Below are 23,081 nucleotides of genomic sequence, written 5' to 3'. Positions count from 1 at the left end.
AGCACAACATATAAATAAATAAAACAAAGGTCCATTGACAACTAAACAAATATTAAAAAAAATTTCAGATCAACAATGGTTTCAAAGATAATACCTCTAGAAGGCTGAAATACAGCAAAGAAAGGGCAGAGGTAAAGCATGTAACTCTACTGTTTATCTAAATATGAACAGTTTGTTTGCTACTATGCGGAGGAATCAGGGAAAGATGAAGGTCAATTCCTGGCAAATAGCTTAGTAGGCTGTTCGCCCAGCCTTCACTGTTGATCCAAAGGAGCATCTCCTACCCAAGAGGAACCACACCACACAGAAGTGTGTAGACCTCCCTTGCAGGAGGCCTGGTGCTAACACAAACTGCTGGAGTGCAAAGCAGGTCTTTCCCTTTGAATGATCTAAGTCCATTTGGCCACTAGATGGAGACCAGGTCACTCTGCCAGTGACTGAAGTGGCTTGCAGCCAGCAAATGGAAGCAGGGTACCAAGAACCTATTCTCTTTTCTCAATACTTCTATGAAAGGCATTTTCCAAGCTCCCAAATTAAGACCACACCTATGTTGAGCAGAGTTCATTAACGAGGTACCTTAAAGGATCAAACAGGAAGGGAACTGTAAGAGGCAAATATTTTATTACCTGGATTGATTTCTATTTATGTTGTAAAATCTATAATATGAACTGGCCTAATTAAGATCAATCAAGTATCCTTTCTCCTTAGAAAATCTATCTCTAAGAGATTTGACAAAAAGTTAATACAATGGCAGATTATTTGGACAATTTTTTCTGTTCATTTAAATATGATATGTATGCTTACAATTTGTTTCTCAGTTTGAGTATATATATAAGTATGCATTTTCAATATCAACCAAAATGGATCCAGCAACCTTAGAAGCCGGAAGAATATATTAGCAAACATCTATTCTAGTTTCCCAAATGAAACTATCATTTCATTCTGAATTATATAACCTTACTACTAAATTTGTCTTATGTCTGTTATATCTGAACCTTGAACTGGAGATATAAAGTTATAATATTTCCCAGTAATGTCTGATTTAGGAAAAATTCAGATATTTGCACTGTATAATATAGCCAAATATTTGATTAGTATTGACAGATTAGATATTATAATTGTTCATTTCTAACTTAATAACTAAATGTGTATATATATATTCATATTCATTCAATAAATACAGCTTTGGGTACATTGAAGCATAAACTCAATAATTTGTAACAGTTTAAAAAAATTCTATTTGTTATCAAATTGCTTCAATTACCAGTGAAATTTAGTACATAGAAGTGTGACCATAAACAAAGATATTAACTGTTGTATACCAATCACTGTGCCAGAAGTTGGGAAAATAAAAATTCACAATATAGTCAGAGAAGTCTGCAGGAAGAGAAGAGTTACATGGTTCAAAGGTAAATATGGATAAATTTTTGCAACATTCAAGAACCATGATCAAAATCATGAGTAAAAATCTTTATTTTTAAGTTTTTTTGAGAAAAAAAATCATGAAATTAGGTCACAAATCTTGACCAGAGCAAAAACATTACCTTTGATTTTTATAACTTAGGAGAAATTAAAATAAAATACATGAAATTCAAACACAATAGTATTTACTATCAGGTGCCAATGACAGAGAGAAAACTAATGCTTAGAATAATAAAAAGAAACAGAACCATAAGTAATTAGTTTTCTGAATATTATTATGGATAGTAACCAACATTAATATGTTGCTATAATAGATTCATTTTGCATTTAATGACATGTTTATCTTAGAGTAATACATTTGTTTTAATTTAATTAAATTAATACATTTATGTCCCTTCAAAAGGATTTGAGGTTGGTAGGCTACGTTTGGTTTGAGATTTTCAAAATGTCCCTGTAAAGCTTTTAAGAATCTCAGAGAAATATGTTATTCTTTAACAAATATATTTTATTTGTCTTTTAAGGAAAAAAAAATCACAAAATAATAATTACTAATCAATTGTTCATAGACTAGTTGGTTGAACTGTCTTGTCTTGTTAGGTAGAAACCTACCTTCTTCTCTTTCTTTTTTTTTTTTTTTTTGGTATTGGGAATTGAACCCAGGAGTGCTTTACCACTGAGCTACATCCCCAGTCCTTTTAATTTTTATTTTTAATTTTAAGACAGGTCTCACTAGGTTTCTGAGGCTGGCCTCCAACTTGCAATCCTCCTACCTCAGGTTCCTGACAAGTTGGGATTATAGATATGCACCACGGAGTCCCTTCCTACCTTCCTTTTTGCTAGACCAGTCTGCCATACTATCATAAATGTTCTATTGATTATGTCAATAAAAAGGACTAGCTTCTAAAAAAAAAAAGAAAGAAAGAAAAAAAAAGAATGAAATGTATTTTTGGTGTAAAGTTTTGTAAGTTCTTTATAAATTTTGGAGATTAGTGCTCTATCTGAAGTGTGTGTGGAAAAGATGTTCTCCCATTCTGTAGGCTTTTTTTTCACATTATTGATTGCATTCTTTGCTGAAAAAAAGCTTTTATCAAGAACACAAACAATAATAGATGTTGGCATGGATGTGGGGAAAAAGACACACTCATACATTGCAGGTGGAGTTGCAAATTGGTGCAGCCACTCTGGAAAGAAGTATGGAGATTCCTCAGAAAACTTGGAATGGACCTACCTTTTGACCCAGTTATCCCACTCCTCAGCTTATACCCAAAGCCCAAAGGACTTAAAATTAGCATACTACAGAAATGCAGCCACATCAATGTTTATAGCAGCTCAACTCACAATAGTTGGACTATGGAACCAACATAGATGCCCTTCAATTGATGAATGAATAAAGAAACTGTGATATATATATACACAATGGAATATTACTCAGCCATAAAGAAGAATAATATTATGGCATTTGCAGATAAATGGATAGAATTGGATTCTAAGTAAAATAAGCCAATCTGAAAAAACCAAAGGCTGAATGTTTTCTCTGATAAGTGGATGATGATATATAATGGGGGTAGGGGGTAAGAGAAAAATAGAGAAACTTTAGATTACATAGAGGGAAATGAGAGGGAGGAGGAGGCGGGGGTATAAAAGATGGTGGAATGAGACAGACGTCATTACTCTATGTACATGTACGATTACACGAATGATATGGAATCATTCATGCACAACCATAGAAACAAAAAGTTGTATGCCATTTGTGTACAATGAATCAAAATGCAGTCTGTAAAAATAAAAAAAAAGATAGAAAAAAAGGAATGAAATGTAACAAAGAAGTTTTGTTCTAAAGATTAACTAAATTACCAATCCTTTTATTATATGCTTTAGTATGTATAAGTATACTGCCTTCCTCATTGTTATAATTTGTTCCAGACAAGTAGGTCAGGTGCTGGCTGAGTCATTTCTAGAGTTGTTGGGTTTCCTTTTGCTTTGGTGGTCTATTCCCATATTTCTTTTCCAGTGTAGAGTAATGTCTACTTATGACGGCTAAATTTGCATTATCCGGAAATAATTTATTGAGTGAATAATTTATTGCTAACCTTCTAGAGATTTAGGCCTCAAAAGAATATGCTGTCAGACCCTCAATGCTATGAATTCAAAAATTATTTTAGCTATTTTAGCAAGTATATATGAGTTGTTAAGCCAGAAGTTTTCCTGACTGTGACATCTGGAAATAAATTTATACCTCAATGCTCACCGTTAAGAGGTAAGTCAATTCAAGTGGTACCTGCATATATCTGTCGCCTTCTTGCCCAATCATGTTTCTCCATTCCATAAGTGATCGCTGCAAACGTTCAAGTCCAGTTTCCCAAAGCCTGATGTGACCTCCCATATCAACAGTAACAATGCCACTTTTGTCCCACTCTGTCAGCAGTGCATCTGTGTCTGAAATAGTAGACAGCCATGTGGTATATGGTGAGAGAGATTCTGATCTGAAAAAAACAAAACAAAACAAAACGAAGATAAGAAACCATAAAAATAAAGGAGCAGGGTGATATCTGATATGTGTTATGTTCTTTCCTGTTTAAAAAATATGCTCACCACGTTATTCATTATTTTATACTTGACTCTTACCTACTTCTCAGCATAGGAAGGTTATGAAGGTATGCGTTACTAACAAAAGTGAGACACAGAACATACTGAGTTTGTAAACATGAAGCAGGACAATAATTAATTTAAAAAACAAGAACTTTGAAGGAAATTTTTAAATAATTACACAATACATTACTTATTGACAGTCTATGTAATAAAGTTAGTTAAAAGTAATTTCAGGTCACAAAACTTGCCATAAGGAATTTTTATGAACTGACTGTGTCCCCCAAATCTATGCCTTAAAGCCCTAACCCTCAAAGTGATAGCATTAGGAGGTCTGTGGGTAGTAATTTAGAGAAGATCATCATGGTAGCATCCCCAAGGTAGGATTGTCCCTTTAAGAAGAGACTAGAGGGCTTGTGCTCTCTCCACAACTCTGCCCGACTCATGTATCATGTAGAGATACAGTAAGAAGGCAATCACCCGTAAGAGTGCCCTTATCAGGGTCAAGCTAGACGGTACCTTGCCTTGGACTTTCCCAGCTTCCAGACTGTAAGGAAAAACTGTTTGTCATCTAAACTACCCAGTCTATGGTTTTCAGTTATAGCAGCCTGAACTAAGCCAGAACTCTAATTTTAAGTTAAGAGATCAGATACTGCTGGTAGTGCACACCTGTAATCCCAGTTTGGGAGACTAAGGTAAGAGAATCACAAGTTCAAAGCCAGCCTCGGCAACTTAGTGAGGCCCTAAGCAACTTAACGAGACCCTGTCTTAAAATAAAAAATAAAAAGGGCTGGGGATGTGGCTCTATATTTAAGCATCCCTGCGTTCTATCCCTGGTAACAGAAACAAAAAACAAACAAACAAAAACCCAGATACATATATAAAGAACAAAAATACACGGTCATGTCATTCATCAGTTGTTAACATTTTCTAGGATTTGTGGATACCAGATGACACTAGCAACTCACTTTCAGGAAGAAAGGAACTCCACACCAACTCATCCCTCCAACACCTGCACTGGTGGCCTCACTCTTCAAAGGTCTCATATCAACGCTGAAACCAATGTTTTATTTATGGATTCCAACTTCATTTGTATTGAATTTTTGCCTTTTCTGACTTAGAAAGTGAAATGTAACAAGGAATTTATATACTTCTTGTATTACATCTCCTACTCATTCCCTTTATTACATATTTCTTATATATATATATTTTTATATATGTAAATTTTTAGGAATATAACTTTTAGCAGTATGAGTCAACTGTATACTCCCTTTGAGAATTACTCTCACATACAAGTTATACAGATTATAAATTCCAATTACCAATGTTGACTCTAAGTGCAATCATATTTTCTATATGAAATAAATAGCTTAAAGGGATGGTTTGATCTGATAAGAGAAACTATAAACTATCAATATAGATTTGGGAAACCACAAAACCATTATACATGAGGTAAATTCTAGGTTAAAGAATAAATCAAGACTATCTTGGTATTTTTTCAGTCTGCCTCAGTTGATACTGAACACACAGATACCAAGAGCAGTTACTCTTGGAATGCAGATTTTTCAGAAAGTTTATACGATGAAGGGATCAGTAGGATGTGGACAGGTACCTCAAAACTACTTTATAGGACCTCAAGAAGGACTCAAAGAAAGTAACAACTGATGTGGTACAGTATTCATTTCATGGTGCTCTCTCAAAACATACTTGCTTTAGGAAAAAAAAAAAACTGTAGTTACAGCTGATGAAATAAAGAGCTATTCAGGAATAATGAAATTTATTCATGTGAAATTATGATGTTTGACATTCTGCCAAGAACACTGACGTTGCATGATACTATTGAGCATTGTATCTTTTGTTGTCCCTCCTTAGCTCTCTATCATAAAACCTTAAATTTAGAGGGACAATTTCTTTAATAATCAGAAAATAGAAGTACTGATGAAATCTATACCTACTACATTTTGCACATCAGGTCTAGAACCTCTTCTTCAATTCATTTTTTTTTTTTTTTTTTAATACATGTTACCCTGGGCAGACACTTCACAGAAGAAGATATACAGGTGTCAACAAATTTATGAAAAAGTGTTCATCTTTAGTAATTAGAGAAATACAAATTAAAACCACCCTAAGATTTCATCCAACTCCAATTAGAATGGCTATTATCAAGAACACAAGTAATAATAAGTGTTGGCAAGGATCTGGGGGAAAAGGCATACTCAAACATTGCTGGTGGAGTTGCAAATTAGTGCAGCCACTCTGGAAAGCAGTATGGAGATTCCTCAAAAAACTTGGAATGGACCCACCATTTTAAGTCCTTTGGGTATAAACTGAGGAGTGGTTTATACCCAAAGGACTTAAAATCAGCATATTACAGTGATGTACCCACATCAGTGTTCATAGCTGCTCAATTCACAATAGCTAGATTGTGGAACCAAACTAGATGCCATTCAATTGATGAATGGATAAAGAAACGGTGGTATATATACACAATGGAAAATAACTCAGCCATGAAGAAGAATAAAATTATGGCATTTGTAGGTAAATGGATGGAGTTGGAGAATATCATGCTAAGTGAAATAAGACAATCCTAAAAAACCAAAAGCTGAATGTTTTCTCTGAAAGAGGATGATGATACATAATGGGAGTGGGGGGTGGGGGGGGCAAGAGAAGAATGGAGGAACTCTGGATGGTATAGAGGAAAATGGGGTGGGAGAGGGTTGGGGAAGGAAAGATAGTAGACTGAGACAGATAGTATTACCCTATGTGCATGCATGATTACATGAATGGTGTGAATCTACATAGTGTACAACCATAAAAATGAAAAGTTGTACCCCATTTGTGTACAATGAATCAAAATGCAGTCTGTAAAAATAAAATTTTTAAAAATGCATGTTCCCTTTTATATAATTAAATGAAAACACATATAGTGGAATGAACCTTAGATTTATATACAGTCATATATGAGAGCTGGGCACTATCATTTTGCAAATGCAAAGAGGTAATACAAAAAAATTTGTAGAATTAATATGTGAGGACAAAAGTGGCACATTAATTTAGACTTGTAGTTACATTATATTTTCATTGTACTTTATGATTTGAAATTAGTCATGAAATGGAAAATTCCTGATATCTAGCAGGATGCTAAATTTAAGCAACTAGCAAAAATACAAGGTAATTCCCTTGTACTATATACAAACAAAAAATAGCCATAGTTAATCTCAACAGAAAGCTAGGATATACTGACAATGAAACATACTCTAAATTACATGGCACATGAAATGTGGTAAGTCCAAATTGACACATGCTGTAAATGTAGCTAGATTTCAAAGACAGAAGAAAAATGGAATATGAAATATCTTATTACGATTTTTATATAGAATACATGTCAATATAAAAAGTGATAATATGGTTAAATAAAAGGTATTATTAAACTTAATTTCACCTGTTTATTTTTATGTTTTTATTGTGGTTACAAGAAATAAAATATTACATTTATGATTTACATTATATTTCCACTGGACAGCACCACTCTGAATGAATTATGGTGCTCAGCTGCTACTTGGCTGTACACACAGCGGCTCTTCTAGAAGTTCTTCTCACTGTATACAGAACATGTAGCTCAAACAGAAAGTTAAAAAACATTGAAATAAAAAGTTCTTGATGGAGGAAATAAGAGAAATATTGGAAAAATCATCAATGCTTAATGATTTTAAAATTATATTATTTGTTTTTGTTATGTGAAGTAGATGAGCATACAACTAAGATGGACTAAGAAATTTCCTCAAATGCCTAAAAGTCATTTTCCATTAAAGCAACACATTAACAAGAAATCCCTTTGTTGAAACAAGTAAATCTATTTCTTTGAATAATGATTTTATGTTGCACATGTTTTGAAACTGATTAAAGGGTCCTAAGAAATGCAACTGTTATTGCCGGGTTATTTTGCACTGTCATACTGAGCTAGTTTCTTCTGTAGGATAGAAGACGGGGGAGAAAGGAGGTCTGGTGATGTTTAGGGTGACTGAGAGATGCCACTGTTCCTGGCCTTCCTCTGATAGTGGTGGGTTTCCAGGGTCCTCGGAGATTTCAGGGAAGGGTTTATTCACTGTTATAAAGCTCAGTTGCAAGTGAGAAAGCACAGAGAGGAGGGAATTCGATCTTCATCTAGATCAAAGTAGAGTAGAAAGGTGAGAAGAATGAGGCTTTGGGGCTGGGGGTGGTCAAGAAAGGAAAAAATGAGCAATCTAGGATACTTAGAACAAACAGGAGCAAGCTTAGCTTGAGAGACAGACAAGGCATGGGTATGCTCAGAAAAGGCCAGAGGTGAGGACACCAGTGTTCCTCAAGGGCAGAGACACATATTACTGTTTCTGCTTTTGTATTCTGAGCCTAGCTAGTTTAAAGACTTCGCTTCCATGACTGGTCAATAACAAAAGCAGTGAATGGTAATCAGTTCCATTCTAAATCTCTGGGAATCCTTTGGTTGCTGTGTGGCCTTCATAACTGCAGACACACAGTATCATATTTAGAAACAATATTAAACAAAATTCCTTTGACATTTTGCATGCATTTACTTTAGAAAACTATAAAGTTAATAAGCATTAACATTTCTGCAATACTAACAATGCTATTTCTGGATTAGAAAAAAACTGAACATTAGAACAGATCAAACAAAAGAGAACAAAGGCTAAAGGGTATTAGACTTATACCTATGTAAAATGTTCAAAATATTTGAATATTTTTCCAAAACAAAAATAAAAATACCAGTAAAGCATGCAGAAGAAAGGTAAAATATAAACCAACTGTTAAGTGGGGGCAGAAGGGAGAGCTTGCTATTTAAGGAAGCAAAAAACAGTTCACTCATTTTTATGACACAGTAAGCTAAGAACAAAGGTGCAAAGGAGTACCTTGGAATAGGGATATATCGGAGTTTTTTTGATTGGAGATCAGTGACTTCTATGTAACCAGCTGTCTTTGGGGGCGTAACACCTGCAACAAGTCATGACATGAAACAAGTATTAATGACTGCTTGATACCAAAGCATGACCCCAAGAATTCTTGATTACTGCTAAAAGCAGGATGAAGTTATCACTATCCTACAAAAGAACTATGGGACCTACTTGAAAAGGTACTGGACAGGTCAAGCTTTCAAAGCTACACTTATAATTATAGAGAAACACAAGGATTGTCAAGTAGAAGCATATTAGGTGGTGATAACCTGTCCTTTTCTTCATGATCTTTGATAGCATTCCAATATGGGTCAATTATTTAGCACTTACAGTTATTTAAAAATATCATTTGAATTCTTTTTCCCTTCTTACGAAGTCACAACAATGCTTAGCAGGTGACAGTATAATGTGGTAGAATTTAGTATCTGCTTTGTAATCAGACTGATCTGGTGAGCAGTTCTGGCTGTGGCATTTCCTAGCTCTCATACTGGTAAAATTATTTACCTCTTTGAGGTCTGCTTTCTCATTTGTAAAATGGAGATAAAAATAGCATCTGAGCATCATAAGCATTATTTTGAGGATGAGATGAAATGAATAAACACAAAGCATCTAATTGGCAGTTGCTTAGCATACAGTATCTGTCATTATTAGGGGTCTGCAAAATAGGAGAGCGTGAGGTGAGGATGGGGCAGAGGAGGAAGGACTCTGAAGAGCTGGGGGGTAGAAAACAAAGATATGGAGGCCATAGCCTCTAACTGAAATTCTGGAATTGCTCTCCCAGAAAATTCCAGGGCTTTATGACTTCTAGTCCATAGCCCCAAGTACCTCTGCCATCCACAAAGGACTACCTGTCATCAGTGTGTGTCAAGAATTTGGCTGTGTCTTTATAGACAGGGCTTTGAATGCTGACAAGACTCATGATTCTTATTTGAGTGAAGAGAAAGCTGAGGCTTAACAGAGCTAATGTCATGATAGGACTGACTTGAAGTGATTCAGTTGCACAGTGATGAAGATAGGTTTCAAACACATCTTGCTCTGCCTATCAGTGACCACAACTCTTACCTGAGTTGGCCCTAGGACAATGGCTGTTTGTAAAAAAATAGCACCATTTTACCTTGGTCACTAAGGTATCTCAAAAAAAATAAAATAAAACTCACCCTACCTGAAACCTATGCTTTTAAAGATTTTTGTCCATCTTTGTCTGTCTACCTATCAATCATCTATCATTCTACCTATCAATTATCTATCATTTTACCAACCTACCTACCTACATATTTTTTATTACAACTTCTCATTACAATGAGATGTCCACACTGAATTCATAGAATGTAGTTCAGAAAGAAAGAAAGAAAGAAAGAAAGAAAGAAAAAGAAATTTGGCATTTTTATTTCATGTTTGCATTTGAAGGATTTTTCCTCAGGTTTTCCGAAACACTCAACATATCTCTTATTTATTCAACAAATATGTTTAAGTTTACTCTGTATCTGGGATTTAGAGAAGAAGGAGATGCCACCTTTAAAGAGCTCACAGCATAAAAGGTGAGCCCTGGGGGACTTCAAAACGATTCCAGAGTAGGAATTAGAGCTCTGGGACCAGGTATGAACTGCAGAGGTAGGCATGAGGAGGGCCCAGGAGACAAAAGGTTCAGGAGGAAGAGAAGGCAATATGCAGGGGAAGGCAGGTGAGGAAAAGAGTGTTACTATGCAAGTCCACCACCCAGCCACATTGGCTGTCCCCAGACAGCCATTTGTATAAAATGAACATGTTTAGCATAAGTCACACACCGTGTGCACTGGACTGCCTAGGATATAAGGTCAATCTTGGATAAAGCTTTATACCATATGTCGATTTTGACAATTCCTGCTGCTAGAAACTAGATGAAGTAGGTTGAATTATTTATAGACCAGGATTCTTTGCCAAAAATAACCAGTTATTGAAACTGTTGGGATGACTAGAGCTGCCTAGCAAACCAACTTAAACATTTGGGCATAGCATTTAAAGGCAAAATTTTTTTAAAATAAAGTAGAATTAAGTTGAGCTGATGCCATCAGCACTTTCAGGTTGCCTGTGAAAGCATCGTAAGTCAACTAATTTAAAAATATTTTTTCTACATCTTTCTTTACTTTCCCTGGCTAGATTAATTCCACAACATAGAGGGTGAGAAAATGCAATAATGGCTGTATCTGCTATTTCAAGAAGAAAGCAAAAATTTAGCTCCTAGTATTGAAAAATACTTCTAGGTATCAGAAAGGGAATTTGTAATTACAAAGCACTTCGGGGTAATATTAAGCCTGGTGGTAGTGGTAGTAAAATAATCAAAATTTTAATGTTTACTGATCTGAAAATAAATTAATTCAGAATACAAGAATATTTACAAAAGAGTCTTAGGACTATCTTTGAAGAAAATATATGATTGAATTAAGAAAATGAAAACTGTGGCCAGGTTTCCCTCCAAACGTAGCCAAGTCCTTGTTCATCCATTTAAAATGTTTCCACACTGTAGAGAGGATGAAGGCTCAATATATTTCCATTACACTTATAATCCAGGTGGATTTTAAAGATAGGCATAAACTGTATTTAGGGATTAGTCCACTAACCATTAAAGGGAAGTCATTGCTGCAATGTTTATCACATAGTTCCCATGAACATGGGGACAGGATATATGCACAGTGCCAAAGTTAGAAGGAGGTATAAAAACTGTCAGGTGAAACAACCAAGAAGATTTTCAAAGGGAAGATGAAATTATACTAAAAACTTCACTTCTTCTAGAAATGTAATTTGATGTACATCTGTTAACCATTAGGTTTAGTACTCTTCTATTTATTCATGGATTAAAAGAGTGATGTGTGCCATAATAAAAAGGCTTTTACAATTTCACAATATGACATTTTCCAGGGACTTTCTTTATGCTTCTGGAACAACAATTTTGTAATTCTACTCCTAGATAGATTCCCTGCAGACTCTCAACATATATACAAGGAGAGAGTTGCTAGAATATTCATAGCACCACTATTAGTAATGGTAAAAAATTGGAAAAAAACTAAATGTGCATTGACAAACAACAGAGGAATAAACTGTGGTGTGCAAAGCAGTGGAAATAAAGCTTTCAGTACGGTGATGACGAAGATTCTTTCCTTGACCAAGTTTTACTCAGGCTCTTCTGAATCCTCTTTCAAACTAGGCCCCAGTTCTTGGGCTTCTGTTTGCCTGTTGCATTATTGGGTAAAAAAAATCAATTCAAAATGAATCATAAATCTAAATGTAAAAGTCTAAAACTATAAAGCTTCTAGAAGAAAACAAAGGAGATTTGCCTTTCATCCAAACAGGAGAAAATATATGAAAAGCACAAACCATCTGACACTAGATTTGTATCTAGACTATATAAAGAGCAATCAAAATCCATTAATAAGAAAACAAATAACCCAATTAGAAATGGGCAAAAGAAGTGAATAGACATTTCACTAAAGAACATACATGTGAACAAATGTTCAACATCATTAGATGCTAGAGAAAATGCAAATTAAATCATGAAAAGGTATTATTATAATCTGTTAGAACAGTGAAAATCTAACAACACCAAGTACTGACAAGGATGCAGAACAATTGGAACCCTCATTCATTGCTGATAGGAATGAATTGCCACTTGGGAAAATTGTTTTGGCAATTTTATCATAGGATGTAGAAATGCAATTCCTAGGCACTTACACAAGTAAAGCAAAAAATCTAGAATCAGTTAAAAATCTATGCTCAGATGTTCATAGGTGTCCTACTAATTATTGTCAAAAACTATATATACACACACATATATAAATATAAATTTGTGAATGGATAGGCAAACTGTGGTATATCTATATTATAAACTGTCACTTGACAATTAAAAGGAACAAACTACTGGCATGCACAAAATAAACAATTCTCAAGTACTTTTTATTAAGTGAAAGAAGCAAGACTCAAAATACTACATACTATATGATACCATTAATGATCTTCTAAAAGAAATCTACAAGGACAGAAATCAGATCAGTGATGGGTTGTGGGTAGGTGGAATGGTTGACCATGAGTGACCTGGGAAGGTTTTGGGGGTGAGGAAGCTTCTCTTCTTTATCAATTGTGGTGATGGGTTATACAACTGATTGTGTTTGTCAAATTCACAGAACTATACAATAAAAAGGTAAAATCTGACTGTATATAAGTTAAACCTTACTAAGAACAAGTATATACATTACAAAGTCAGTTCATCTGATATGTAGATACTATCAGAGAGGAAAAGAGTACATGAGGCCCTACCATTACTCCAGTGGTAGTGCTTTGAATGGGATGTTGGCAACAAAACTTGATAATTGATATTATCAAAAGGACATTGTGATTGATGATGGGTTTGATGTGCAGGATGAGGGAGAAGAGGCATCATCGAGTTGAGCCCCAGGTTTCTGGGTAGATAACGGTGCACTCAGTTATGGTATAGATCATAGTGTCATTCCTGGAGTGCTTTGTCAAGATCCTGCACCTTTCATGCAGGGCTCCCTTTTTGTCAAACTATTCCTCCATTCAATTAATTCGCATTCATCTTTCAAGAGTCACTTCATAATCAGCAGTCTGGGTTGTAAGCTTCTCTTTTGTGTCTATATATTGCCTTGTGAATATTCCTATCATAGCACTTATAAACTGTGCTGTAATTGTAAATTTATTCATCTGCCTCTTCTATCACAGAAGACAGTTTAGGGAAATAGTGATTTATTTTCCACGAGTTTCAGCTGGGAAGGAATTAAATATTATCATTTAACTAGAACTTTTCAAATCCAGTAATAGATTATTATCATCATACATTTTAGCATTATACTTATGAAGCCCACACCAACAGAATGAACATAAACACATTACTACCACCATGGTGCAAATAGTAATAGTCAATGATTTAATGTTCAAAATTTTTATAATTATCCATTCTGATGAATGTCAGTGTGGTTCTGCACAAATAGCTTTAAATCTGAACTTGGAACACCTTGGTATAAATCTGGGTTCTGCTGACCACTGGTTGGTAATCCTGAGCCAATAATTTTATTTCACTGTGTCAGAATTTCCCCATACATAAATCAAAGAGCAAGATGACAACAGGATGGGGTTCTGAAGATTATGTGAATTTATACAAGAAGTGATCAGCACTGCACTTGGACACACTGTATAATAAAAACATAAGCTGACATGGAGAGCACTGATGAGTGAACTGGTCTCATGCTACGCTCTGGGTCTTTGGTCTCAGGATTCTGTCTAAATCCTAATCATTTTTTAAAGGCTCTTGAAAAACATGTTCTAGATAAAGTCACTGTACAGATTGTAACATGAATGTAGATGAGCTCTAACAGCAGTGCCTACAACCATACACTGTGTGAAGATGAGTGAGAGGTTTCAAAATACACATAGCTCGCTGGGTGTGGTGGTGCACACCTGTAATTTTATGCCAGCTATTCAAAAACCTGAGGCAGAAGGATTGCAAGTTTCAGGTCAGCCTTGGCAACTTAGTAACAAAGTGTCTCTAAATAAAAAATAAAAAGGGCTGGGGATGTAGAGCACCACAGGGCTCAATCCCCAGTCCAAAAATCACAACAACCACCTTCCTCCCAGTCCCGTCAACAAACAAAAACAAAAACAAAAACACAAAAATCCACATAGCTCTTTTTAGCTACTTCTAAAATATGAAATAATAATCATAAACTAAATATCCCCTACCAAAAGCGAACTACCTTTAGTAAATCAGGAATTGATAAATTCTTACCTTTTGGGTAGATGTCTTTTAGAGGGACTTCTCCTGGGGGCAGAATCCTGACTACCTGATTAGTAGCTAAAAGAGTCACACAATTGCTCTGTCTTGGAGTCCCCTTCTTCTTCTTTCCTCCGTAAAATGCTGTATCAGTGACACTTGGTTTATGCATAGAAGATGGCCTCTTCCAAGAATAAACTTCACTGGGTGACTGAAAGAAAGAAAGAAAGAGAGAGAGAGAGAAAGAATAGGAAAAAAGAAAAGAAAAAGATTAAAGTAGCATATAATACATTCACCACAATTTTTACAACATATTCCTTTAAGCATATACCAGTGGTAAAACTGTCTCACAGGAATAAGAAAATCAAATTATTTCTCCACCTTGTTGAGTTTGGTATAGGAGAGGGCTGCTTTACCAAAAATCATTAATTTCTAGACAAGTGTAAAATATATACTAAATTTTTATTTTGAAACGAATCACAACTAAAAACAGGTAATATAGCAATATAGTTAGCTCATACATAATAAAATAAACAACTATGTATCTAGTATTTGGCATAAAGAAAATAACATAACTGGTAGTTCTGAAGCCCTTGGAGTGTCCCTATCCAATCACATGTCTTTGGCATACCTAGAATTAATTCTCCTGGAATTTTGTATTATTTTTTCCCTTTGGTTTACTTCAAAATTTTACCATGTAAAATTTATCCTTCCAAAAGACAATAAACTGTTATTTTTCTATATTTCCTCAGAAAGGGTTAAGGTGCTATCTTTTGCATTTAAGCCCTTAACCCACAAGGAATTAATTTTTGTACATGGTGTGAGGCAGGGACCCATGTTTGTCTTTTCTCATCTGGACAGATACTTGCCCAAATACCACTAACCTTTACCCACTGATCTGCAAATGTTTTCATAAAACAGAGTTCAATATATGCATGCATCTGTTTATGGGTTCTATTTTACTATATATTTGTCTATCTCTAGACTAAGAAGACATGATCTTAATTCCTACAAGTTTATATGCAGGCTTGAAATTCAGACTTGAAATTTAGTAGGTAAAGTAACTTTGATTGCTTTTTCTTTGCATTCTTCTTCAGGGATGTCTTGGTTATTGTTTGTTCTTCCATGTTCATAAAAATGTATGGACTGTATTTACTCTGCATCCTTGTCAGTATTTTTTATTTCAGCTCTTCTAATTGGCATGTAATAGTATATCACCAGGGTTTCAATTTGCATTTCACTAATGACTAATGATGTTGAAGATCTTTTCTTGTACTTATTTTCCATCTCTATATCCTCCATGACTAAATGTTTTTCAAATCTTTGCCCATTTTTTCCCAACACTTACCTTTATTTTTTTTTCTATATCCACCTAAATATATTGAAACTGAGTTCACACAGATATATCCAATTTAAATCCAATAGCTACAGGTTCATTCTAGATTTCTTCTTTTCAGTATTGCCACCTCCAAAAGTGAGAAATCTATTCTTATTATCCTTAATATATTTTAATTATTGTTAACATACTTGATGCCCATCACTAGTAGTTACCATGAATGCCCTACATGTAGGTTCTGACCTTAATTTAACAAGGTCACTTTGACACCTCACATTAGTTCACTGTTTGCCCATTTTAAAATTTGGGTTGTTCTCTTACTTTTGAGCTTAAAGAATCTTACAAATTCTAGATATAAGCCCTTGGTCAGAAATGTAGTTTGCAAATAATTTTTCCTAACCTGTAGGTTATCTTTTCATTATCTCAAAAGAGTCTTTTATAGAGATGAAGTTTTAAATCTTGATGAAGTACAATTTATCAATTTTTTTCTTTTATATATCATGTCTAAGACACTTCATACGATGCTCAGTAGAATTTGTGACAGTGGGTAGCCATGTCTTATTTTTGACAATAAAAGGAATACACTTAAAATTCACTATTAAGAATGATATTTGCTATAGGTTTATATAACATTTTAGGATTAGGTTAAGAAAATTATATAAATTTATAATAATTTGTTGCCTTGACAATTTTATTAAAAAGTTAATAAGGGGTGTCATACCCTTTGCTGATAGTTTTATGAAGAATCTAAAGAAATTCACATAAAAGTAGAAAGGCAGTATGTATAACAGAAAGGATATGGGTTAACTGTGTGCAATGATGCACACCTGTAATCCCAATGACTCAGGAGGCTGAAACAGAAGAATCAGCCTCAACAACTTAGGCCCTTAGCAAAAGAGACAATGTCTCAAAATAAAAAATAAAAAGGACTGGGGATGTAGCTCAGAGGTAAAGGGCCCTTGGGTTAAATCCCCAGTTACCCACCCCAAAAAAAGTTTGAAAAGAAAGGGTTATGAATTAGAGGATTAGTTACACTTGAGATCAAGTCTCAGGCCTCTTAGTTATAAGCTTTGTGACCTGGGGGAATACAACTTTTCTGTTTGTTTTTTCATCCATGAAACTGTAGAACTGTTGTAAAAATTAACTGTTACACTAGGCCTGGTGATGCATACCTATAATCCCAGCTACTCAGGAGGCTGAGGCAGAGGATAAATCTGAGGCCAGCCTAGGCAGTTAGTGAGATCCTGTCTCAAAATAAAAAAAAACAAAAAGTGCTAGGGATGTAGCTAGGTGGTAAAGTGCCCCTGGGTTCAATTCCCAGTACTGAAAAAAAAAAAGTTAAATATTATATATATAAGGGCTTAGAACCATACAGTGCCTTACTACTACAGATGGGCCCAAAGAAAATACGACTGTTACCATAAAAGGCTGAAAGGCTGCCTAGCTAACTCTTTCATATAACAAATATACATTGGTGTAGGTTTCATATTAATTATCAAGGATATAGTTTTTAATTTAATAAGGTTACTCTTACAGGGTAAAAGACTTCTATAGGGTTAATACAAACAGTTTCTTATACTCAGCTTTTACTTTCTAACCTGTTATGTTAATATTATACTTCTATACTAATTTCTTTAATCAGAAAACAGTGATAAGATCAAGTATTTTTTAGATAGTCACACCTTCACAAAAAATTCCAGTATTTTTTCTACTCATAGCAGCAAGCATAATAGAAAGCATATTAAACACACCTCTTTCATTTGATCAGGCTGCGTAGGCACTGTATTCCAACAACACACTTCATTTTGAGTTAGATAACATGATAGCAAATGCTTTTTACTTAATAATTAGGAAGACATATGGCAAAGTCCTAAGCCATGTATTATCCATTGAGTTTTAGATTTCAAATGTCTTATATCCTCAAGTACTCACCATTTATTAATTACATTAAAATTTAGAAGCATGTGAGATTGGTGTATTACCAAGTAGAGCCCATACCTTTATCTTTAAATGATTATATCATCAGATCTAAAAGCTACAAAGGAAATTATTAAAATTATATGTTTACTCAAAACCATGGAGTTACACCTAAGGTTATTAGATGGAAACTTGTACTAAAATAATCTTTATATTTCATTCCCCACATTTCCACTAGGGGAAGATGGTGCCCAGTTTCACCTGAAGTCAGTTACAAATAGTCTCTCCTTTACCAATAAAGATAGATAACAGCAGAAAGTCCCATTTAGGAGAAAAATAAATTAAGACCATTTCTGGATGCTGCAAAGATATGATAAATCAAAATAAAACTCAATGGGAAGTGAATTGGTGTTCATGAGTGTTAAAAATTTTAATCTATAGTATGATACCCAAATTTAACCTGGGAAAATTTCTAGAAGGCATACTTTATTATTCCCAAATTGTTCCTACTGGCAGAGTCCATGAGCACACATTAAGATGACATGATTAAAAAAAAAAAAAAAAAAACACCTTCAGTAGGTTAAGTATTAACTGTGTCATATGATCTCCCACATAAAGAGATACTTATTTCCTCTTACTAAACTAGATCATTGCATTATAATTTAATTGCTGTATAATAAAACTTTTTTTAGTGACTGATTTCAAGTGCAGACTTCATTCAAAATGTTTACCAGAAAGCAATTATATTGTAATTACCTCTCAAACAGGCTTACACAGTTTACATTAAATTGAGGAGAAGTAATTGTACAATAATGTAAAACACTGGTGCTCACCATGAGATCTGGGAAGCCAACCACTATGGCAGCATAACTGTTCTCATCTGAGAAAATTCTGTTGGGAGAGGCGATCTTTTGTCCCACAGCTGAACTCAGATTTTCAGATGACAGCTGATCACTTGAAATTTTATGAGGTATGCTGACCTCTATTTCTGAAAATGTCAGACACAAATTAGACACCATTACCCCTGAAATGCTCCAGGAATTAAGTTTTTGCAAGATTTCATTCTCAAAAACTCAAAGAGAAAACACAGTAAAAATAGAAAACCCTCTAAGTTATATCCATGAGTTTTTGCTGAGAAAACTGTTCCTACAATCAAAGCATCTTCCCAAAGTGATTCCAAGTATTTATGGAATTCAAAATTTTATTAATAATAAATATCATTAATAGCTCCCTGCAGAAAAGATACAAAACTGACCCAACCCAGTGTTGGCAATGGTAATGTTTTAGTTTTTTTCATAAGTACTGTTCACTTCCCCAAACTGGGATGAATTAAATAGAAATTCTGATGGTCTGTGGAAAAAAGAAAAGATACTTTCCTAAATTAGACTTGGAATCTAAATGTAAGTGAAAATTTTTATTTGTCAGTTTAAAATTTCCAAGGATAAGACTTAAAAGAGTGACCTTCCTTATAATGCTTTAAAAGCAGATTCTTATCCTTATTTCTAGGGTAGTAACCATGTTTTTTTTTTCTTTTGGTATAAATATCATATAATCTTGATGTTATTGTTCTTCAATAAATCTAGAGAATAGTTTGTGTATAAGCATGCACCCACACGACCATAAACACAGAGAACATAGTATTTACCTTGTGTGACTCCAAACCCTGTGCTAGGCAGCTCCTCTTTCAACATATATAACTGGCAAACCCCACTGTTCTCAGATTCGATGTGTGCAGGCTTAGTTAAAAGATATTTTCTGTAAACAAACAAGTCATCCAACTTAAGTGGAAAGTTTTCTTTTTCTAGAAATCATCAGAGTAAACCAAGAAAAATTAGTGTTTTGCTCCCAAAGCCTTTTTAAAAATAGTTGAGTATAATTTACAGTTTCGACATTTCATCACGAATTTAAAAAAACAACAACACCATTATAAAGAGTAGTAACCAATGACAATGCAGTGATAAAGGCAAACCAAACATCCAAGGCTTCCTGTAAGAGAAGGGCTATTTAAAAAAAATTTTTTAAAAAGGCAATGCTAATGGGGCATACACTTATTATCTTGGAGTGTTCTCTTAATATGACTGGTCTGAAGGGGCAGAAAGCAGGAGCATAGCCTGTGACTTGTGACCAGCTAAGGGACAGAAGTCCTCACACTATAATCTTCTTGACTGATTTATTTTTAAGCTGTCTAAAGTGTGGATGCATGGATAGCCAGAAACTGTTTGTAGTGAGGCACTTTTGCTTGTCATCAGGACAGAAATCTGCACTTAGCCAGTAGATGTAGTCATAAGGGTGGGGGACTTGAAATTTACTGTGCATTCTTTATAAGTCAAGTGTCACACACTGCCTTTGATCAAAAAATATACAGTCCCATTGCGGGGAAGGCAACACAAACACATATAACCATAATCAAGTAAGAGCACAAAAGATGAAAAGAAGAAACTTCTAAGGTATGAATTCTGTGAAGTTACAAAAAGGCAATAACTCTAGGATAGGGTCCACAGTTCTTAGAAGGGAGAATAAACTGAAAACCCTCTTTGAAGTATCTACTGCTTGGCAAGAACACAGTGAATTCTCAATGTGCAAATAGGAAAAATTTCAAATCAATATGGATCATATGTAAAAGTTATTATTTTTTACTGTTAATTTCATTGTCACACTCTCCTCTATCCTCCTTCTTATAACTTTTCACAATAGAGATAAGGCCAGACACAGAAATTGTTAAAAGAGATAAGAGGAAGATGGAACAGTAAGGGTTTTGGATCACTGATAAATAAGGTAAAGCTATGGCATACTGCATAAGATGCTATGCAGTATGGATTCACCTACTGATTTGTTTTGCTTTCCACCAGAAGCCATTTGTCCTCTGCTACAAGGAAAACTGTCTCGAGGTTGATGGGAAGCGAGATGGTGTGAGCTCGTCCTTCCAAAACATCTAGTACAGTCAACCTGTTCCTGAAAAGGAAAAAGAAAACAGGATCTAAAAAGAAATGGTAAGGATACGTTGGGTGACTTGCATAATCATTTCATGATATATTATGCAATCCTAAAATGATTGTTTTTAAGACTAAATAGCAACAGAAAATGTTAATTGAGCAAACATAAATTCTAAACTGTCAGGGTGTGCAGGAAAAGAAATAATGGAAAGTGACAGCTGCCAAATTAGTAGTGGTTGCATTATAGAATTATGAGCACTCTTTTTTTTTTCTGTTTTTTTCAATGTTCTACAATGTGGGGGCAGTTACTTTCACACTAAAACATTTATAATTTGGTTATATTAGTTTTGTACTAAACAAGTATAAATAAAACAGGAAACAATTAACAAAATAAGGATCCTAGTTTACATCTTATATAATAAAAAACTTACCCTTTTTCTTTGTAGAATACTAGCCAGTTTTTGTGTGAAAATTCTTTACACATTTTATAAGTTTCCTAAAGGCAAAACAAAACAAAATATTAAATGTGTCAGATGCAGTTACATCTCTTTAGCTGCTTCCCCTTTAATAAAGTTCTTCAAATATGTAGAAAGAACATACAACTCAGAGAAGATATTTAATCACTTCAACATTTCTACAGTAACATGGATTAAACTGTATTTCAAAATTTATTGTGGACTATGCACTAAAACCTTCTTAGAATTTTTTTCAAATAGTGTCAAGTAATATTTGCAAATAAACATGCTATTTGGTGATTAACTATAGAATTTACATCATAATATGAAAATGTCTGAAGTACTTAGTAGCATTTTTAAAAAACCACCTTTTTCATGATCTTTTAAGACCTAAGGGTGCTGTCTTACAGAGTATTGGATAAACCTTATTTTATATCTGAATGGCAAAATCAATTCTTTTGGGTTGACCTCCAGTGTTCATTTATTCAATTTAGTTAATAAACTGAAACACTTATTTATCTATTAGGGACAATCAGGAGATATATTTACGGTGTTATCATATAAATCTAAAAGAAAACTATGTAACCAGAATATAGATTAAACTGCATGATGAAGAACTTGTTATTAATATCATACTCAAACAGTTCATAATGTTCTATTGTTATTTATTAGTTCAGTCCTGGCAATCTTCAGCTCAGTATAATATATACCAAAAGAAGCTACTGATATTTAATTGTAGGTTTATCTTTACATATTGTATGTTATCTCTGTATATTAGATGCTAAAATCCACAGATGTAACAAGAGACCTCTCTTGTGCATTATAGTTTTCCTTTAATGGGCAAGCTTGCATCTTCATTGTTAGAAAGCTACAGAAAATTGTTGGCAATCTGCCCAACCAATCTGGCATTCCTTACTTCTTCCTCCTTGCCCCACCAGGAAGATTTCTTAGATGCCACCTCTTCTAAAGGAAGAATGAGACGACGAAGGACTTGGCCAGCAGTATCTAACAAGAGGATAACATTACTCTGGAAATAAAACAGTATGAAGTTAAAAATTATTATTATTATTTTTAAAGAGCAGTACCTTGATAAAGTTAAATAAAGGAGAACCCAAAGGGAAGACAATATTGAAATACTTATAAGATATCATGAAGACATGTAGTTATTTTCCTTACTATAAATTTTTTTTGTTTGTTCTATTTAGTTATACATGACAGCAGAATGCATTTTGATTCATGGTACACAAATGGAGTACAACTTTTCATTTCTCTGGTTGCACACAATGTAGAGTCACACCATTTGTGGGATCATACACGTACACAGGGTAATGATGTTTGTCTCATTCCACCATCTTTCCTTCCCCCACCCTTCCTCCCCTCATTTCCCTCTACACAATCCAAAGTTTCTCCGTTCTTCCCTAACCCCTGATCCCCATTATATATCAGCATCCACTTATCAGGGAAAACATTTGGTCTTTGGTTTTTGGGGATTGGTCTATCTTACTTAGCATGATTTTCTTCAACTCTATCCATTTACCTGCAAATGCCATAAAATTTTATTCTTCTTTATGGCTGAGTGATATTCCATTGTATATATATACCACCTTTTCTTTATCCATTCATCTACTGAAGTGCTTCTAGGTTGGTTCCACAATCTAGCTATTGTGAATTGAGCTGCTATAAACCTTGATGTGGCTGTGTCACTGTAGTATGCTGATTTTAAGT

General features: G+C 34.3%; 1 protein-coding gene across 2 annotated transcripts in view; it reads right to left on the bottom strand.

The window, feature by feature from the left end:
- The window catches only part of Vwa8 (von Willebrand factor A domain containing 8), a 461,451-nt gene that overhangs the window by 134,463 nt on the left and 303,907 nt on the right, over positions 1–23,081 (bottom strand). For both annotated transcript variants that reach the window (XR_007108713.1, XM_047552395.1), the window contains exons 30-37: positions 22,273–22,383; positions 21,333–21,397; positions 20,795–20,920; positions 19,614–19,723; positions 18,802–18,956; positions 14,731–14,926; positions 8,916–8,997; positions 3,701–3,905 (exon numbers count right to left, since the gene is read on the bottom strand). Coding sequence is in view for 1 of the 2 variants with exons in the window: in XM_047552395.1 (XP_047408351.1) it covers positions 3,701–3,905; positions 8,916–8,997; positions 14,731–14,926; positions 18,802–18,956; positions 19,614–19,723; positions 20,795–20,920; positions 21,333–21,397; positions 22,273–22,383 (1,050 nt within the window). In the remaining variant the exon portion in view is untranslated. The remainder of the gene's footprint in view (positions 1–3,700; positions 3,906–8,915; positions 8,998–14,730; positions 14,927–18,801; positions 18,957–19,613; positions 19,724–20,794; positions 20,921–21,332; positions 21,398–22,272; positions 22,384–23,081) is intronic.

Source organism: Sciurus carolinensis, chromosome 5 (genome assembly GCF_902686445.1).
Source record: "Sciurus carolinensis chromosome 5, mSciCar1.2, whole genome shotgun sequence".
NCBI lineage: Eukaryota > Metazoa > Chordata > Mammalia > Rodentia > Sciuridae > Sciurus > Sciurus carolinensis.
The sequence above is the reverse complement of the archived record's forward strand: the minus strand, read 5'-3'. Positions and strand labels throughout refer to the sequence as shown.